We start from the raw sequence: 19,634 nt of genomic DNA, 5'->3' as shown, positions 1-19,634 counted from the left end.
GTGCAGTGTCACCTTTGGATGTTTAGAAACATTTTTCCCCCTTGAGCCTGTTCAGATGAAGATTTTTGTTGCATTTTGGATCTATGAATATTTTCTAAGCTGCACAGGCCTTTTTATGTGTGAAATGTAATTGCGATCATGATTTTATTTTTCTCTTTGGTTCATAGTAGGAATCGTAGTTATTTAATTCTAGTTATCATCTTCTTTTATAAAAACCAAGGTTTGTGCACTCCTTTCTTAAACTTGTTAAGAGTTTCTGGAGGGATCTACCTCAGAGTTGAGGAATAATACTGTAATGACCAACCATCATACCGTTTGACAGATGCTGCTCTAACCCCAGTACTTACTAAGCTTCGGTACTCCTCACCAGAAATGGCAGGTAGTCTGTATCTCTCTGTGAAGTAAAGAAACCGGGATGCACAGGAGGTGGGTAGCTCTTTCAGACCCCACAGCCGTTGTTCACAAGGCCAGGGCTACCAGGCGGTCTGGCTTTCAGACTTCATCACTGGGTGATACGCTCAACAGTAGCAGCGCAGGCAAAGCCTCACAATAACAATAAAAATCTTTCCATTCCGTCCCACCCAACAGTATGACCATGAATGGAAAGGAAATTGGAAGAGACCCTCCTTTAAAAGAAATATTGTTTAAAATATACAACAATCATAGACACCTAGGGATGCTGTGGGCTCTGACCATGGTGATCCCAAGGGCTTAAGAATCTGGTAATTGTGTTTCTATCATTTTTATAGCAATCGATTGTTTTAATACGTGACATATACATGTGTATACAAAAACATGCAGCATTATGTAAGAAGATGTATGTGTGTAGAAGTGTCAGCTTTCCTTTGTGTCTCATGCTTCCTGCGCTGGGCCCTGGAGTGATGGTAGGGTGTCCCTGTAGGCACGGCCAGCTCTCTCTGCTCAGCGCTTTTCTCCTTGCCGGGCCGAGCTGTAGCCTCCTCCTTCCGCCTTGCCCTTCACTGTTCACGTCGCTCCTGCATTTTGGAGTTACTATTACTGGAGACACTTGGGTAGCAGAGAGTTTTGTTGACTGGTAAGCTTAAGTGTGTGTTTAAATGAACCTAGACTGAAGTCCCTGGCCTCCCCTTGATGGCTTTTACGACGGCCTCAGCAAACCCGGCTCTGTGCCCTCAGAGCTTGCGCAGTGTAACTGTGATGTGGTTTTGCGAAGCACAATTGAGTTCCAGTGTGTGGTGGCTGCTCCAGACTTTTAGCTTCTGTTTTCTCTGTGCTCTAATACATGAAATACATCCGTTGATGTGCTTTCAAAGAAAATGTGATGTGGCCTTTTAAATGATTTTCATCTACCATAATACCTAGGATTGTTGATGGCTAACTCCTTTGTTTGGTAATTGCTGGTAATTAATGTTCAGTAAGACAGAGCAAGCCAGGGGTGGAGAGCAGGTGAATAGTTGGGAGTCTTAGTAACTTTACTATCATGGGTCGTGACCCCTTGGGGGATTGACTATCAAATAATCTGTATATAAGATACTTACATGGCAGTTCATAAGAGTAGCAAAGTTACAGTTGCAAAATAGCAACAAAATAGTTATATGTTTGGGGTGGGGGGGAGTCAGCACAGCATGAGGTATTAAAGGGTCACAGCATTAGGGAAGTTTAAAACCACTGGTCTCCACTGCCTCAGTGGACGTAGGGTTTGTGTCCTGTGCACAGGACTCAGTTTCCTCAAGTATCAAAACCCTGTGCATCGCAGGAGTCTATGTGAGGTTCAGCTAGGACCTGTTTCCCTTCAGTTTCTGAGGAGAATGATCCATGCTTGCTGCATGGTTTTTCTTGTTGGTGAAGGTAGAAGTCTCGGTCTCCTCAAACAATGCCAGGATTGTTTGTAATCATAGTTACAAAAGCTCCACTTTGCAGGCTAGACAGCATGGGGTGACTTCTGTTGACTGGACTAGCCTTCCTCCTTCTAGTTGAATTGCTGCAGAATTCAAAGGACCTTGGCAAGTGGTAGAGATGGTGCCCAATGCCCGGTAACTTCTGCTGTAATGGATAATGGAGTCCAGTTTGGTTGTTAATTTTTGTTAGTTTGTTTTGTTTTGTTATAGACTTGATTACAATATGGCTGGTTCTCTCCTCAGCTTTCCCTGGTGTATAGATGAGCATGTTTTAGTTGTCCAGTAGCTTTCTCAGGCAAGTATTGTGATCAACTTTTTCCTTTGTTTTTGAATTTTTTTAAATCAAAACGTTACATCACTTCCCCTCACTTTGCTCCTCCCAGCTGCTCCCAAGTTTCCTCTGTTGAGAGTAGGAATAAATGCCTCCATTAGGTCACAGTAACGCCAGCCACTGTCATCCTGCCTTGTCAGGCCTTGGTTCTTTAGTTTGCAGCTGGGGAGCTGACTTTCCTCTGATTCCATTTATTGTTGAGGAGAGGTTCAGACTTTTATGTAATCTTTTCTGTATTTTTGGAATTCGAGGGTGGGAGTCCCCTTTCCTAGAGGTGAGTTCAGGTACAGAAACGGCATTGCCAGTAAGAGTAAGTATCCTCCCATAGCTGCCATGGCCAATCCGTGTGTTGCTAAGCTTTAGTAGAGCCCCCCTTTGACTTCCCTTATCTCTTGAGAGCAGAATGGCCTGGAAAGAGCAGTGGCTAGTCTCCTGTGGTAGGGTGCCATTACATGAAGTTGCAGTGTAACTGAGACAAGGGGTGAGAGAGGGATTGGGGTTGGGAGGGGCTGGAAGAACCTCGGGTTCTTTTCCCCCATGCTTCCTTCTCCTAACCTAAGATGTAAGGAAAGTTTCCTGAACAAACGAGTTTTCTGTCAGTGTCATGGGAATAAAGACTTTTTGAAGTAAAGTTGGATCTGAGTTTCCTAGGAAGACAATTGGCTCATTCACATATTAATAATTCACATATTAATAATTCACATATTAATAATGTCTGTTGTTTAGATGAGTTTTCCAACCAACTTGTCCAAGCAACGTGTCTATTTAAGGGTTGGGCCGTGTGTTTCCATGCACTTTCCCAGTTAAGGGAAACTAGCGCATAACGATAATACAGTTTTTCTGATGTACGTGACTTTGCTTGTTTGTTTAGTTTACTTAAGTTTTTTGAGACATGGTTTCTCAGTGTAGCCCTGGCTGTCTGGGAACACTCTCTATAGGCCAGGCTGGCCTTGAACTCACAGAGATCCGATTGCCTCTGCCTCCCAAGTTCTGGGACTAAAGGTGTGTGGCGCTCCCGCCTGGCTGGGTTAGGGTTTGATAGAGGTGGATAAGTATCTGGCCTCAGAATTCTGAAAGAGAATAATAATTTTAATTTCTGTCTTGCCTCTGACAGTCTCCTTGCATAGACCTTGCGTATTTGCCTCTCCTGACAGAGTGTCATAAAGACAGTATGCTGCAGTTCTCTGGCCGTTTTGGTCTCGTCTGCCTAGCATATGGGTGGCTGTAAGAGGAACACTAGAGTTTCTCTGGTTCGTAGGTGTTAATTGGATTTTGGATCTGCCGTGCTCCTTGCCAGCCTCGCTGCCTGCAGCCTCTCTGCTGGGTACCACTCTTCCCTTTGTGTGCCTTCGTTCCCAGGTGGAGGAACCCATGATGCTCTGACAGCTTGATCCAGGGCGAGGCGGTGAGGGAACCTCCTGACTTTGTTGGACGATGAGGAGTGGGCAACTCAGAATGAAACAGTCGTAGTTGAAAAGCAGCAAGCTGTAGCCATCCATTCTGGAGTTACATCCCTCACTGAGAATTGCAGTTGAGGAATGTTCCACCATCCACAGAATTCACACCCGGTAATCGGTAACTGGCCAGTGTGTTGGTGTGCGTTCGGGACCTGGGCTCACGAGTGAAGCCTATGTGGCTGATCCTTCACGACAATTACGGTGCAGAATTGAAGACTAGACTGATGGAGGATAGTGGTGTCATTTACTGTAGGTCACTGTTATCCATGTAGTGACTATCATTTGTAGTGACTGTATTGGGAGGTGGCACTGCCTGGCCCTCAGTACTTTACTCTGTGTGTCCTTTGCCCTCTGTCAGTCCTAACACTCTGTCATCCCCATCCCATCTGCTGCATTGGCTGAAGTGCTCCAGCCACACAGGTTAACTGCGCAGGCCACCTCCACATTTGCTGCTGAGCACGGCATTTCCATGTGTGACATACAGTCCAATAGCAATTTGAGCCAGGGAGGGGGAAGTGTGCAGGTCGGCGTGTTACAGTTAAGCCAGTCCATGTAGCAGCACATACGTGTTTTGGTAAAGTCTACCAACCCAGATCTTACTTAAACAACCTAGAAGTTATGTTGAGACACGGAAGTGAGCTCCTGCCAGGAGGCCTCACAGCTCTTCCCAGCACCCTCTGCGTGCCGTGGCTGACGTTTGAGAGGGAAGGCCACGTGGGGTGGTAGCTGTTTGGGAGTGATTTTCTGAAAGGCTGGCAAGATGGCAGGAGGTTGATTCTGCCAAATCCTACTGGGGAACTCTCCTAATTCGTATTGAAGCCAGTTTCAAAAGTAAAATAGTTGGTATTGAGGTTTGAATCCACATCTGCATGTTTTTAGGAAGCTACTAGATACCAGCTCACATTTTTCCGTTGATTTCTACTGTGATCTTAGAGAGTTTTTCTCATCAAGCTGTATATACCTACAAACTTTATATACATATAAGCAATGACAGTAATATTTGAGGGTGGATTGTTACTTATAGGGTAGCTTATATTAGTACTTACAGTATGTCAATAAGCCATGGTGTGTGAGTACATTAAGATAAGGTGCCAACCCTATTCCAGTGAATTCTGTGAGGCTGTTCTTTGGCTGTCAATACTTGGGGAGATTATCTGTTGGCATAACTTTATTTCCTTACATAGCTTCTTATTTCCTAATATTTTAAAACTATTGTTATTTTTGTTTTTCTTTTAAACTGTGCCTTGCCAAGTTTAGTATTATTATTGAGTTCTAAGTATTTCTTAGTTTTCTTCATAGCTTTCTTAGTGTCTTTAGTGTGCTGTCATGGGACTTGTGAAGTGCAGCATTTTGTTACAAAGTGTCGATTGTCTTGCAATTCTCAGCTGCTGTAAGAAGATAATATACAACATTACAAATATTTCTTTTGTTATCTGTGGTGATTTGAATAAGGCTGCCTCAGTAAGCTAATATGTTTGAATGTTTGGTCCCTTTGTGGTAGAACTGTTTGGGAAGGATTAGGAGTTCTCTTTTTCCCTTCTCCCTCTCTCTCTGTCCGTCCCTCCCTTCCGCCCTCCCTCTCTTGTGACTTTCTCAACATGTAAACACTCAGCTACTGTTCCAGTACCGTGCATGCTGCCTGCCTGCTCTCTTGCTCCTCTCCATGATGGCCAGGGCCTTGCCCTCTGAACTGGGCAAGCCCCACTGAAATGCTTCTTTTTATAAGCTGCCTTGATCACAGTAATAGAATAGAATGATGCCTAAGACAGTATTTAAAATTTCATGGGCTTCCTTCAAAATATTTTATGTGATATTAAAGAAAATATTATTCTTTATTTACTACAAGTGGTGTACATATATCTGTAGTAGTGTGGTGATGCCACAGGGTTGTAAATGTACAAAACGAAACCAGATTTGCTTCCTTTGTACCTGATTGTAGGTCTTTTGTCTTTTTCTTGCTACACGCCGGGGTCTGAGTAGAGCATGCCAAACCTGTCACTACAGTGTTGACTTTTCTGTTTTTTCCTGCAGCTCCTTGGTTGGTTGTTTGAAGCTGTATCTTGTGGTTTATTTCTTTGTTTAACCTTGCTCTTTATTCCTGATAAATGACCTTCATATACCTACTGTCATTACCTTTTTTGGGGGTCCCACTTACCTCGTATATCTATCCTTTCTTATTGTGTTGTCAATCTTGTCTTTTTCACTTTAACCTTGCTTCTTTAAGTCAGCATATTGGTCGAGTTCAGAAATGCACTTGGAGAGTTGCTGTCTTTTTTAATGGCAAGTTTAATCCATTTTCATATTTCCATTACGTAACAATTTCTGTCATTGTATGTTTTTTACTTAATGCATTTGATACATTTTTCCTTTTCTGTCTTTTCTTTAAGAAAACAAAGCAGCTTTCGCCCTTCCGATGGTAGTCTTCTGTCTTGTTTCTTAAGCAGTTGTCCTTATTTGCGTCATGCAACCGTGCTTCTCTGTTGTGATCCTAAACTGTCTTTGCTTCCACGGCCAGCAAGACAGCTAGTCCCAGCTTCCTCTCGTTTCCCCACCTTTACTGGTGTTTCCTAGAATTTGAGTCTGGATTGTGTGGGTTACTCCTTTCCCATTTCCTTTATTGATGGCAGAAGCAGACTTTACTACTAACCCTCTGTTGCTTCTCTTGATAAAATGTCATAGCATTTTCTTTCTTTCTATTTTAAATTTTATTTAATCTTTTTTTTACACTCCAGATTTTATCCCCCTCCCTGTCTACCCTCTGACTGTTACACATTCCATACGTCCCCCCCCCCATCTCCACGAGGATGTCCCCCACTCCACCTGAACCCCCTACTCCCTGGGGCCCCTAGTCTCTTGAGGGTTAGGTGCATCTTCTCTGACTGAACCTAGACCCGGGAGTCCTCTGCTGTATATGTGTTGGGGGCCTCATCTCAGCTGGTGGATGCACCCTGGTTGGTGATCCAGTGCTGAGAGATCTCGGGAGTACAGGTTGAGAATGCTGGTCCTCTGACAGGGTTGCTCTCCTCCTCAGCTTCCTCCAGCTTCTCCCTAATTCAACCACAAGGTCAGCAGCTTCTGTCCATTGGTTGGGTGTAAATATCTGCATTTGATTCTTTCAGCTGCTTGTTGGGTCTTTCGGAGGGCAGTCATGATAGGCCTCTGTTTGTGAGTACTCCACAGCCTCAGTAATAATGTCAGGCCTCGGGGCCTCCCCTTGAGCTGGATCCCACTTTGGGCCTGTCACCTTCTTTTCTGCAGGCTCTTTTCCATTTTTGTCCCTGCAGTTCTTTTAAACAGGAATAATTATGGGTCAGAGTTTTTGACTTCGGGATAGCAACCCCATCCCTCACTTGATGCCCTGTCTTTCTGCTGGAGGTGGGCTCTCCCCACTGTTGGGCATTTCATCCTGAGAGACTCTCTCCTTCCCAGTCTCTGGTACATTCTGAAGGGTCCCTCAACCTCCTACCTCCCAAGGCTGCCTGTTTATACTCTTTCTGTTGGCCCTCAGGGCTTCGTTCCTTTCTCATACCCAATACCTGATCATGTTCCCCTCTTACCCTCCCTGTCCCCTTTCCCACCCAGGACACTCCCTGCCTCCTGGCCCCCTCCTGTGATTGCTTTCTTCTCCCTCCCAAGTGGGATTGAGGTGTCCTCAATTGGGCACTTGGGCTCTTTGCTTGTTAACCTTTTTGAGTTCTGTGGAATCCTGGGTATTTTGTACTTTTTTTTTTTTTAAGCTAACATCTACTTATTAGTGAGTACATACCATGCAAGGACATACCATGCATGTCCTTTTGTGTCTGAATTACCACACTCAGGATGATATTTTCTAGTTTCATCCATTTGCCTGCAAAACTCAGGATGTTTTCTTAGTAGTGGAGTAGTATTCCATTGTGTAAATGAACCACATTTTCTGCATCTATCCTTCTGTCGTGGGACATCTGGGTCGTTTCCAGCCTCTACTCTCCATATCCAGCCTCTATGGACATAGTGGAGCATGTGCCCTGTGCATGGTGGGGCATCTTTTGGGTCTATACCCAAGAGTGTTGATCTTCAGGTAGATCTATTACCAGTTTTCTGAGGATTCTCCAGATTGATTTCCAGAGTGGTTTTACCAGTTTGCAATCCCACCAGCAACGGAGGAGTGTTCCTTTTCCTCCACATCTTTGCCAGCATGTGCCGTACCTGGGGTTTTGATCTTAGCCATTCTGATTGGTGTAAGGTAGAATTTTTTTTTTTTGGTTCTTTTTTTCAGAGCTGGGGACCGAACCCAGGACCTTGAGCTTCCTAGGCAAGCGCTCTACCACTGAGCTAAATGCCCAACCAGTAAGGTAGAATTTCAGGTTGTTTTGATTTGCATTCTCTGATCACTAAGGACTTTGAACATTTCTTCAAGTGCTTCTCAGCCATCCGACATTCCTCTGTTATGAATTCTCTGTTTGGTTTTATACCCATTTTTTGATTGGGTTGTTTGGTTTATTTGGTGGTTGGCTTCTTGTGTTCTTTATATATTTTGGATATTAGCCCTCTATTGGATGTGGGGTTAGTGAAGGTTTTTTTTTCCCAATCTGTAGGTTGCCAATTTGTCTTATTGACTATGTCCTTTAAGAGTGTGCACCACCACACCCAGCATATCTGGCATTCTTGAATTATACAGTGGTGTCTTACATCCATAGTTTTCCTTATTCTCCCATTTGCTGTCCTTGAGCCCATTATGTTGAGGTCTCTAGCAGCTTAGTTCTTAGAAGTGTGTCCTCACTGCTTTAAGCATCTCTTCCTCCCAATTTGTTTCTTCTCCCAGAACCTAGATGTTGGTAGTTCTACTTCATCTCTAAATCACTGACTTCTCATCCTTTCTGGTCATGCTCATTGTAGTCATTCCTGCTCAGCTGTGTCCCAATACCTATAACAGCAAGGGAAGGTTAATTATTTTGGCTCATGGTTTCAGAGGACTGGGCCCTTAGTTGATTAGCAGATCATAATGGTGGAGCGGGCATGCAGCCGAGGACAGCTACTGATGTCACAGGGAGCCAGCAAGCACGAAGTGAGTCAGAAAGTAGCAGAATAGTCCCGGAAGTCCTGCCCCTGTTCAGACTACTTCCAGCCAGGATCTCCTTCCTAACATTCTCAGAACCTCCCCAAAATACCACCACTAGCTGGGCACCAAGTTTTCAAACTTGCCTGTGGGAGCATATTCTATATTCAAACCATAGCACTGTCTTAATTTCCCTTTTGTTCTAACAAGTTCAAGCTGGGAATTCTTTGTGAAGGAAGGAGGGTGAGTGCTGGCAAGGCTGCATTAATCCGTGTTCTCTCCCTTCTTCACGTTTCCTTCCCTCGCTGGCGCTGGTGATTCCAACAGTTTCCCTACATGCTTGGCTTAGAACCAAGTTTTGTTAGCATACAGCTAACAGAAAGGTAGATGCCTTATGTGAGTGGGTTTATTGCACAGTTTTTCTTTGGATGTAGTGTGCAGTGCTTCATACTGCCCAAGGCCTGTTGGATCAGGGTCCTGAGAAGCCACAGGATCTGAGCACTGTCAGGTCTTCCGGGCTCGACAAGCCCTGGAGCTGTTAGCCTCTCTCTGGCTTACCCAAGCACTGACCCCTGAATATTTCCTTTTTGTCTCTGTTGCGGGTGTTGGAGAGCATGTGTGTATACTACTATCCAAGTCATACTATTCAAATCAACCCCTGGAGCGGGGCGGCACCCACTACCTACCCCAGCATTCTGGGTTCCTGAATGGAAGGCACGCACACACGCACGCACGCATGCACGCGGTCTTGCCACTTTCTAACTTCTCCATGCCTGATACATTTTCTCATAATCCCAACTCACCACTTACTAAAACCTATATTCCATCTTGCTGCCCCTGGCCACGATCCCCAGCTCTTACGTGTTGGCCATCTATCTGTCCTTCACTCCTCAGGCATGACTATTCCTTTCCTGGCTTGGCGGCTATGTTTTTCCTTCTCCCTCTGTCCCTTGCCAGAAGCCTAAAAGTCCCGCCTCTGTCTCCCTGCCCAGATGTTGGCCACTGGCAACTTTATTTACCAATCAAAGCCAGCTGGAGGGTAGGGACCCTCAGTGTCTTACATGCAGATTCTCATGCCATTTCGGGAATCCAGTGAACACAATGCAAGCATCAGACCAAACCCTCAACATTTGTGTCTTCATATCTTTGCTGTTTCTAGGCATATGTTAGATTAAATTAAATCCAAACAGTAAGTTACATATTCCCCTCCCTCCCTCCCTCCTCCTCCCTCCTCCCCTCCCTCCTCCCCCTCCCTCCCTCCCTCTCCATTTTGCTTTGTTCTTACTTGGTTACTATTAAAGAATGAGGATGAGGAACATGGAGGTACCCTGCTCCTGTGGAGAACCCATCCCAACAGTTGCCGAACTGTAGAGGCTTTGTGGGATCCGTGTCATGACCACATTCGAGGCTGAGTGGAGGAAAACTAAGAAAGGACTTAGGGAGCATTCTGATTTCTGTACCATTGGGAAATATTTAGAGAGGAAGGCAGTGAAGGATGAGTCAGTGATAGGATAGGGCAACATGGAGCCCTGCTCCTTCCACATGCCAGGGGCTGCTGCTGCTGAAGTGTAGTGACGAGAAGGTGACTGGAGGGAACAGTGCACTGTCACTGGTACAAGAAAGCAGGAGGAAGAGCCTACCAGAGTACAACAGTTAACGCCAGTTACTGGCTGCAGGAGAACTAGGGGACTTAAGAGTTTCCCCTCCTTGGTCTAGTTTTCTGCCAGTCTCTGTTTTGTTCACATGCTCAAACTCACGATCGAATCACTCTTGGGGCTGTCACTTGGTGTGCTGGATAGCTCTATGTCAACTTGACATAGGCCGAAATCATTAGCGAGGTGGGGACCTCAATGGAGAAAATGCCTCTATAAGATTGGGCAGTAGGCGGGCCTGTAAGTAGGGCATTTTCTTAAGTAGTGATTGGCAGCAGGGAGGGCCCAGGTCATTGTGGGTGGCTCCATTGTGGGCTGGTGATGCTAGGTTCTAGGTGCCTGAGCAAGCCATGGGGAGCAAGCCAAGAGCAATGCTCTTCCTTGACCTCGGCATCTGTTCCCGTCTCCAGGTTTCTGCCCTGCTTGAGATTCTGTTCTGATTTTTTTTTGTAATGATAAATTTTTATGTGGCAGTATAAGCCAAATAAACCCTCTCTTCCCCGGGTTGCTTTGGTAATGGTGTTTCATCACAGCAACAGTAACCCTGACTAAGGCACTTGGTGCTAGAGCACTTGCCCACTATGTAAGACTCCAACTCAGTCCTCAGCCCCTGCCCCCACACTCCAGCCAGATGCAACTGCAGCTCTGAACACTGCCAGCTCTCAGCTGTCTCTCAGCCCAGTGTGCAGCGCCTCTGCTCTCTGAGTCTGGCAGTAATTCTCCTGATTTCTCTTGCGTGTCTCCCACACGTCTCCCAGCCCTCCCACTGTCAGGTTTTAAAACTCATTATTCCTAAGTCTCAGAGCTCCTCGAGAGTCCCATTATGCAAATGCCACCTTTTGCTCTGTTTATTATAGCTGTCTCCCATGTTAAATGTGAGCACCTTTGGGCTGGGGACCGCCGTTTTAACAGTAAAGTCCATAACGCGCCTGGTGAGTAGTCAGAAGGCCGGGAAATAGGAGACGCTTGTGGTCAGGAAGGGAGGCTTGAGAAGAGCAATGGCTCGTGAGTCTTGTGAGACTATGTTGAAAAGTTTAGATCCCCTGTTCTCTGCTCACTCTTGGGGGCAGCTTTCAGGTCCACGATCTTTCTTGTAGCAGGGAGCCCATTGTGTTACCTCAAGCCCCTTGATTTTGTCTGGCAACACACTATGGTTGTAATGAGTTACCAAGCCACCGCAGACATGGTTTCCGCCCTCAAAACATACAGGATGGGAGTTGGGTGGCAGGCTAGACCAGGTTGTGAAACCATTGTGTGGCAGCAAAATGCCAAGTTGATGCAGCTTTAGTTGAGAGAGGAGAGTGTACAAGCAGGTGTTGGCAAGTGTTTGGTGGGGGTTAGGTTTAAGTTGGGTGTTACCTGTTGCCGTGTCTTGGTGATCGTTCAAAACAAATGTCTGCTAGTGTCACTTTTGTTCTTTTTATTCACAGGACTGCTTGTAGATGCCCACAAAAGGGTGGCTGGCACCTGAGGGTGAAGGTTGCATTGAGATGAAAATGATCAGAGCCAGGCTGAGGCTGGGACCAGGGCTGGGGCTGGGGCTCTGTGGTAGAGAGCTCACAGGACTGGGGCTGGGACTGGGGCTGGGACTGGGGCTGGGGCCCTGTGATAGAGAGCTCACAGGACTGGGGCTGGGACTGGGGCTGGGGCCCTGTGATAGAGAGCTCACAGGACTGGGGCTGGGGCCCTGTGATAGAGAGCTCACAGGACTGGGGCTGGGACTGGGGTTGGGGCCCTGTGGTAGAGAACACACAGGACTGGGGCTGGGACTGGGGCTGGGGCCCTGTGATAGAGAACTCACAGGACTGGGGCTGGGACTGGGGTTGGGGCTCTGTGGTAGAGAGCTCACATGGCCTGCACTGGACCCAGTTTCAGCTCATAGCATATGAACAATAAGGTGTCTGGTCCTAGTTCTCAATTATAAATTAATCTCACAAGATGTAAAGCTCTTGCTTTAGAAACCACTGAATACATGGGCTTAGGTGAGAAACTCGATAACTTAACTACTTACAAACACAATCATCTGACCACATCCCAGAACACATATTGACAAAGAAGTCCATCATGCTGGCATTGCTTATAATGCCAGGGCATGGCAGGTGTCGATCCTCTGGCTTTCTCTCGCTCCGGCATAGACTATTTGTTGAATTTCAGGCCAGTGAGAGACCCAGTGTCAAAGGGGGAAGAAACTCCCAAGAACACGTGTGGTGGGCCTCCACCTTCCACATACAGATGCATTAACAAGCCACATTATTGGGAGAAATTGTGAGCAGGTTTGGGAAATGGTTATATGCCCGACTATCGATGTGCATAATGGTTGTGATTCGGGTTTTCCTGTATACAGCAATGTTTGCCCAGTAGACAGACTCTTTCCTGACAAGGAGAGGGCTGTTACCTGCTGGAAAAGTAGAGCGAGGTGTCTTCATTTGATCAGTCTGCAAACATTCCCATCCACCCTGTTATTCTCACCTGAGGGCTCAGATTGCCACTGTTTGGCAGTCAGGAAGACAGTTCCCTTAATAGAATGTGGTTCAGCACGCTGAAAGACAGTTTGTGCTGTCAGTCTGCCTGGGGAAAGGATTAGAGGCGATGTAAATGAGCTTCTGTATCTGGTGGTAAAAACTCCCCAGGTGCGCTTTTAAAGTAAGACCTCTGCTCTCGGACTCCTCAAACGTTCTCATCCACAGCCCTTTCCCTGGGAGGAAGGCTGGTCCCAGACCCTGCACAGCCACTTTTGTTGTGTTAGGCACTGCCCGGGTGTCACTGAATGACCCTGGAGGAATGGCAGGCTCATGAAGCCAGAAAACCCAACTGTGTGTCCTTCCCACTTCCTGCTCTGCACCAAGAGCTGGGGACCTGGGGACTCTTGTAGCTGAGTTCATATCAGTAGCTGTCCTGAAGGTCAGTTGAGCTGGAGGCATTTTTATCTTTGCTGTAGCCAGACCCTTGTCAAGACGCCAATTAAGGGGTGAGGTGAGGCGTTCTGTGGACTTACTGTTTGAAGGGATACACACAGTCCATCCTGGTAGCATGATACACCAGGTGGTGGGAGCCCCTCTTAGTGCAGGTGGTGGGAGCCCCTCTTAGGTGCAGGTGGTGGGAGTCCCTCTTAGTGCAGGTGGTGGGAACACCTCTTAGTGCAGGTGGTGGGAGCCCCTCTTAGATGCAGGTGGTGGGGCCCCTTTGGGTGAGGTGGTGGGAACACCTCTTGGGTGCAGATGGTGGGAGCCCCTCTTAGGTGCAGGTGGTGGGAGCCCCTCTTAGTGCAGGTGGTGGGAACACCTCTTAGTGCAGGTGGTGTGGTGGTGGGAGCCCGTCTTAGGTGCAGGTGGTGGGAGCCCCTCTTAGGTGCAGGTGGTGGGGCCCCCTCTTGGTGCAGGTGGTGGGGCACCTCTTGGGTGCAGATGGTGGGGAGCCCTCTTAGGTGCAGGTGGTGGGGCCCCTCTTGGTGCAGGTGGTGGGAGCCCTCTTGGGTGCTGGTGGTGGGAGCCCTCTTAGGTGCAGGTGGTGGGCCTCTTGGGATGGGTGGTGGGGCCCTCTTGGGTGCAGATGGTGGGGCCCTCTTGGGTGCAGGTGGTGGGGCCCCTTTGGGTGGTGGTGGGAACACCTGGTGCAGATGGTGGGGCCCTCTTGGGTGCAGGTGGTGGGAGCCCCTCTTGGGGTGCAGATGGTGGGAGCCCTCTTGGGTGCAGGTGGTGGGGCCCCTTTGGGTGGGTGGTGGGGCCCTCTTGGGTGCAGGTGGTGGGGCCCCTTTGGGTGAAACACCTCTTGGGTGCAGATGGTGGGGCCCCTCTTGGGTGCAGGTGGTGGGAGCCCCTCTTAGGTGCAGATGGTGGGAGCCCCTCTTAGGTGCAGGTGGTGGGAGCCCCTCTTAGGTGCAGGTGGTGGGAGCCCCTCTTAGGTGCAGGTGGTGGGAGCCCCTCTTAGGTGCAGGTGGTGGGAGCCCCTCTTAGATGCAGATGGTGGGAGCCCCTTTAGGTGCAGGTGGTGGGAGCCCCTCTTAGTGCAGGTGGTGGGAGCCCCTTTAGGTGCAGGTGGTGGGAGCCCTCTTAGGTTCGTTATCCCCCGTCAGGAAGCAAGGATAAGAAAGAAAGTAAGCCAGACCATAAAACCTCAAGAGCAAGCCCCACCATCTGTCTCCTCCAGCAAGGCTTTCCCTCTTCAAGGCTCCATAACCTTTCAAGGCAGCTTTAAACACACAAATGTGTTTGCAGGAGAAGGAACTTCACAGACAAGCTATAGAAACCATGGCCTCCTCTTTCTGGTCTTGTGTGTAGTCCAGGCTAGCTTCAATTGACTGTGTACATAGCCCAGGTTGGATATCTACATGAATTCTCGGCCTCCAAGCACCTGAGTGCTGACACTGTAGCACTGTACTGACACCACCATACCCAGCCGGGTCCCTTGGCTCTGTGGAACTTCCTGAGCAGAAGAGAAGTAGAGTTGAGCTTTCCAAGCACAGGAAGAGTCAGACCTTCCTTCAAAGGAAGCTGCATTCTAAGAGGACTCAAAGCTGTGTTCTGACAGTGGGTTTTGGTTCACTTGCCTCTAAGCTGGCCCTAATGTTGGAACTGAATTTTTTGCAGCTCCATGTTTATGCAGAAGGGCTATCAAAAAACTGACAGCTGAAAGAAAAAACAAGCGATATTGTCGAATTTATGTGAAGGACAGGACAGGACTTTGCAAGGAGGTGCAGCCCAGGGAGAGGACCTGCTCGGTCTACTGTGCCCCGCTTTCTCTGCAGGGCTCTAAGGATGGGTACTCACGGAGCTGTTTCTCTCGCTGGCCGTCTTGTTACACGATGCTCCCAGCGTCTGTAAACACACTGGAATCCCAGTGTCTCCTCAGGCATCTCTCTCCCGTCTGTTATTTCAGATGCTCACTGCCCTGATCTAGCGTTCTGGATCTCCTTTCTGAGACACACTCACGTCTCCTTAGCTCCGAGTCAGGTTGGGAGTCAGTCAGTGCTCTCACTTTCAAGACTAAAGTCCCGAGAGATAGCCTACTCGGGGCCCGGATCCGTCTTCCGCTTCACTCTGGGAGGAATTGTAGTTTTTTCAGCATGGTTTTCTGACAATGAGTTCTCTTCCGACCCTGGCATTTGTGTGTGCTCTGCACCTCTGATCCGGGATGGGAAACTGTGGGTTCAGGACACTGGGAACTTTTGTTGGCTGGGGTTGTGGACCTCCATTTGCTGCTGTGGCAGCGTTGGGCAATTGTTGTGACCTATCACGAGGAAAATCAAGGCCTGGTCAGTGCTGTTTCCACAGAACCGCTTCTTCCGCAAGTCACCTGCGGGAGTCAGTATTTAGTAAGTCCTTTGGGCAGAGAGGCAGAGCTCTGCCTGGTGTCATTTCAGTGTGTTTATGGAAGAAGCCAGGAGCATCGTGTAAGTGAGAAGGCCAGTTGAGGGAAACAGCTTTTGCAAGCTCTTTTCTGCATTTCCAGTTTCTTCACAAACTGATAGTAGGTACAGCGGATAATAAACGGTTCGTAAGATGGTGTAAATCACACAGCTCATTTACTTGTGGTGGTTTCCATTCATTCTTGCGGTTACTGCAGGACCCAGCTTCAGTGTTCACAGGCAAGCGGTCACTCCTTCATGCCTGGAATATTGATAAGTTGGACCATTAGAAATCATCTAAGATAGCCGTTGATGTCCCTTAATGTCGCTTTCATTATGCACTCAGCATGAAGAAAAGCAACAGGGACAGGCTCTGCATGGCTGTGTGCTACTCTGGTCTCTCCTGACCTTGTCATTGGCTTGGATCTGGGATCTTTGCAGGCTAAGCATCCATTGTGTCTACATAAAAGGTGCTTGTTTTCCATTCAGTCTGACTGGTTATTTTCTTCACTCTTCATGGGGTGTAATCCATTCTTTCCATTGCTATAATAAACACCCATGATAAGCCAGCTTGCATGAAGAGAAGGTTTACATTGGCTCACAGTGTTAGCGTCTTAAATCATGACTGATTGGGCCTCTTTGTTTTTAGGCTGGTGGGAGGCGCAGCAATAGGGTACAATGTATGTGGTAGAGATACCGGTTACCTCTTGGCTGCCAAGGAGGCAAGAAGGAGTTGGGGTTCCATTGCCCCTTTAAGGACCAAGTAAACATTTCAGAAGGTTGTACTTCTTAAGATTTCTGCCACTTTTCATTAGTGCCATTAGCTTTGGGACCATTCGATACCCACACCATAACAGCTCTGAGTCTTTGTTTTGTTTTGTTTCAAAGCGAACCCACAGTTGCAAACCTGCAGAAGTATCTACGTGCTCCCAGGTGAAATTGGAAATGTAATTTTGAAAATGATGCGACTGACTGATAAACAGTGCCTTGCAGTTCTCAGTAGAGTTATTTCTTTCTTCTTGGTTTGATTGAACTCCAATGCCTTTTCTCTCTAGGTGATAGTCCCAGCCCTCTCAAGGAGGATCCCCCCAGCAGCAGTCAGGATTCACTGTCCACTCCATCTCCTACAACTTCAGCTGCCCATGGGCCTCCGGGACCAGACGGAAACCACCTTGCAGCAGACAGAGGGAACTGTGGAGACGCCGCTGCCACTACGTAAGTTGCTGTGGTCTGGTGTCCTGGTGAAGGAAAGCCATCACTGTTTGGCCAGCAAGTACTCAAGCCATTAGATCCCAGGACACAGCCTAATTGGCCAGCTGCCCAAGGGAGGTGGCAAGGCAAAATGTTTGTTGGACATGCCTTTCTGTTTCCTGGCCAGAAGGGGATGGGTGTGACTTCCAGAGTTCAGGTTGTGGTAGTTTCAGGCTGTGAGAAGGAGGTGCCCTCCCCTTCTCTCAGCAGAGCTCCACATTAGTTCTGCAAACACAGAAGGGGAAGCTGTTTGCACTTCCATGGGCTGTCTCTGGAGAATGCCCTAGAGTGGTGGTTCAGGTAGGTGAGTCTTAGGTTGTTATTAGGTTCATGATCTGAGATTTGGTAACTGATACCTGACTTTACCTCCTTGTGTAAATCATAAGCCAAGCGTGTGTGTTTCTCATCAGCTCGGGTCTACTGGAACAAATGGCACTAATACAAATACAAACAGAAAACCTTGGACTTGTCTGATCACAGGGGGTTTTCTCTTACAGTGCTGATGGAGCCTGGGAAATCATTGTAGGACAGGGTTGGATACTGAACCTGCAGAGAGCATCTGAAGCCTTAGAGGAGACAAAACAGATTTATGAGTAATTTAAGACCTTACTTGATTAGTCAATCAAATTACATCCAAAATATATTTATAATTCACCCAGAGAGCATTCAAATTTTTTAAACTTAAAAATTGCTGAAAATAGATTATGCATAATGATGTCATCTGACCCTAGCTGGGCACTCTTGGAACTTTAAATGGGTTGGAAAACGTTCTTCACATTACTTGGCTTTTTATAGTCTCAGCTGGATTCATATGAAATCATTATGATCTTATTAAGTATTAAGAGAGGCTGGGAGGGATTTGGTGTGGTGAAGTTTTGGGGTGACCTTTAGATGTCAAAAAGCTGACCTGAAATCAGAGTGAAACTCCCAAGTTTGCATATTCATTCTCTAGAGGTATGTGTGTGTGTGTGTGTGTGTGTGTGTGTGTGTGTGTATGTGTGTGTGTGTGTATGTGTGTGTGTGCGTGCGAGTGCAGGAGTGTGCGTGTACACCCCACCCAAGATTGTTTTAATTTTCTGTGCTGAAGATTATGGATCGTGTACCTAAATCGGATGGACTGAAATATGCTTGTCACCTTTAACTGTGTATCAGCAATAAAAAGTCCCTTTGGTGTTGAATGGTACCCAGCATCTAGTCCTGGCTGCACTAGGGTTGGAATTAGTCTGTGTGCTTTCAGTGAAGTCCAGATCCCAAGCTCCTTCAGTAAATGCAAATCCAAGTCAGTGGAGTATGGTTTAGTTAGCTATCACTCTTCCTTTGTGGTTCTGCAGGAAAGTGACATTACGAGGCATGGGATAGCCATTGCTCAACTCACAACACGTGGGGGCCCAACATAAGGGGAGCATGATATGTCTCCTCATAAATCAAACGAGCTGTGAATTCCCCGGCTCCCTGTTTGTACACATTTGAAAATGCCATGGGAAGTACTGCAGCCTTGAGAGCTGTCACGGGAGGAGTGAGAGCCTCAGACGCAAGCAGGGAAGGGTTGCCTTGTAATCGAAGTGCATCCGACTCCAGGTCCTGAGCTGGTTTTCTTCTTATGTTGTACATAAAATATATCTGTACGAGAGTGCTTCCATTGTATGTGTGAAAGGATTTTCTTGGGCTGGGGAGATGGCTCAGTTGGTAAAATATTGTTTGCTGTGTCAGCATGAGGGCCTGAGTTCAGTTCCCAGAAGAATCCACATAAAAAAGCTAGGTGCTGCATGCACACACAGGAAGAAGGAAACCCAGGGCTTGCTGCGCAGGCCGCCAGGCGTAATCGCCCAATGAGAGACCCAGAAGACAAGCAGGAACAACACCTAACTCTTGGTTTTCACATACGTACATGTAGGCATGCATGGATGTATGCACATGCTCACACACACTCTCTTACACGCACACACACACTTTACGGGTTTCTATCGGCTCAGATTATCTTTGCTATACAGATGAATGCTTCTTAAGAGCACACTTTAGAACCACCTTGTACGCCCAAACTGGGGTGTGGCTCAGTCGTAGAGCAGGCGCTTAGCAGACTCTGTTTATTTTAAGAAACAAATGCCCACTCTCCTGGGCGCCAGGTTCATAAGCGGTTACCTCGATTTCTGGGTCTCTTTCCCTGATTCCAGCCTACATTGATTGCTTTTTTTCCTTCTTTTAGAATCCCAACCATGCTATCCCCAAAGCAACTGTCTGTATGTGGAGTGTGGTGTTCTAGCTGGGCTGCCTTGTCTGGCCTCAGTGGGAGAGGAGGCACCTAGCCTAGAAGAGACTTGAGGTTCCAGTTTGGGGGTGATACCCAGGGGGACCCACCTGTTCAGAGGAAAAGGGAGGGGAGGGAGTAGGGCTGGGATTGTGGGAGAGGGTGACTGGGAGGGGGGCAGCAAGCTGGATATAAACTAAATAAGTAAAAAAAATTAAATTAAAAAGAGACTAACAAATGTAGTGAATAAAAACCGTTCTCTCTCTCTCTCTCTCTCTCTCTCTCTCTCTCTCACTCTCACACACACACACACACACACACACACACACACCCAATCATTCAGTAGTCTGACCTGTCTTCAGCATCCAGTGTAACGTTCACGTCCAGGGTGCATAGTTTTGACATTCGTCACCTCATTTGTCGTTAACACAGTGACACCTCT

General features: G+C 47.4%; 1 protein-coding gene across 2 annotated transcripts in view; it reads left to right on the top strand.

Annotated features, from left to right (window-relative positions):
* The window catches only part of Arhgap10 (Rho GTPase activating protein 10), a 252,851-nt gene that overhangs the window by 211,221 nt on the left and 21,996 nt on the right, over positions 1-19,634 (top strand). For both annotated transcript variants that reach the window (XM_032887504.1, XM_032887503.1), the window contains one exon: positions 16,752-16,911. In XM_032887504.1, the coding sequence (XP_032743395.1) occupies positions 16,752-16,911 (160 nt within the window). The remainder of the gene's footprint in view (positions 1-16,751; positions 16,912-19,634) is intronic.

The sequence above is a fragment of the Rattus rattus genome, chromosome 17 (genome assembly GCF_011064425.1).
Source record: "Rattus rattus isolate New Zealand chromosome 17, Rrattus_CSIRO_v1, whole genome shotgun sequence".
In the NCBI taxonomy this organism is placed as follows: Eukaryota; Metazoa; Chordata; class Mammalia; order Rodentia; family Muridae; genus Rattus; species Rattus rattus.
Note: the sequence above shows the minus strand (reverse complement) of the source record. Positions and strands in the feature narration are given on the sequence as shown.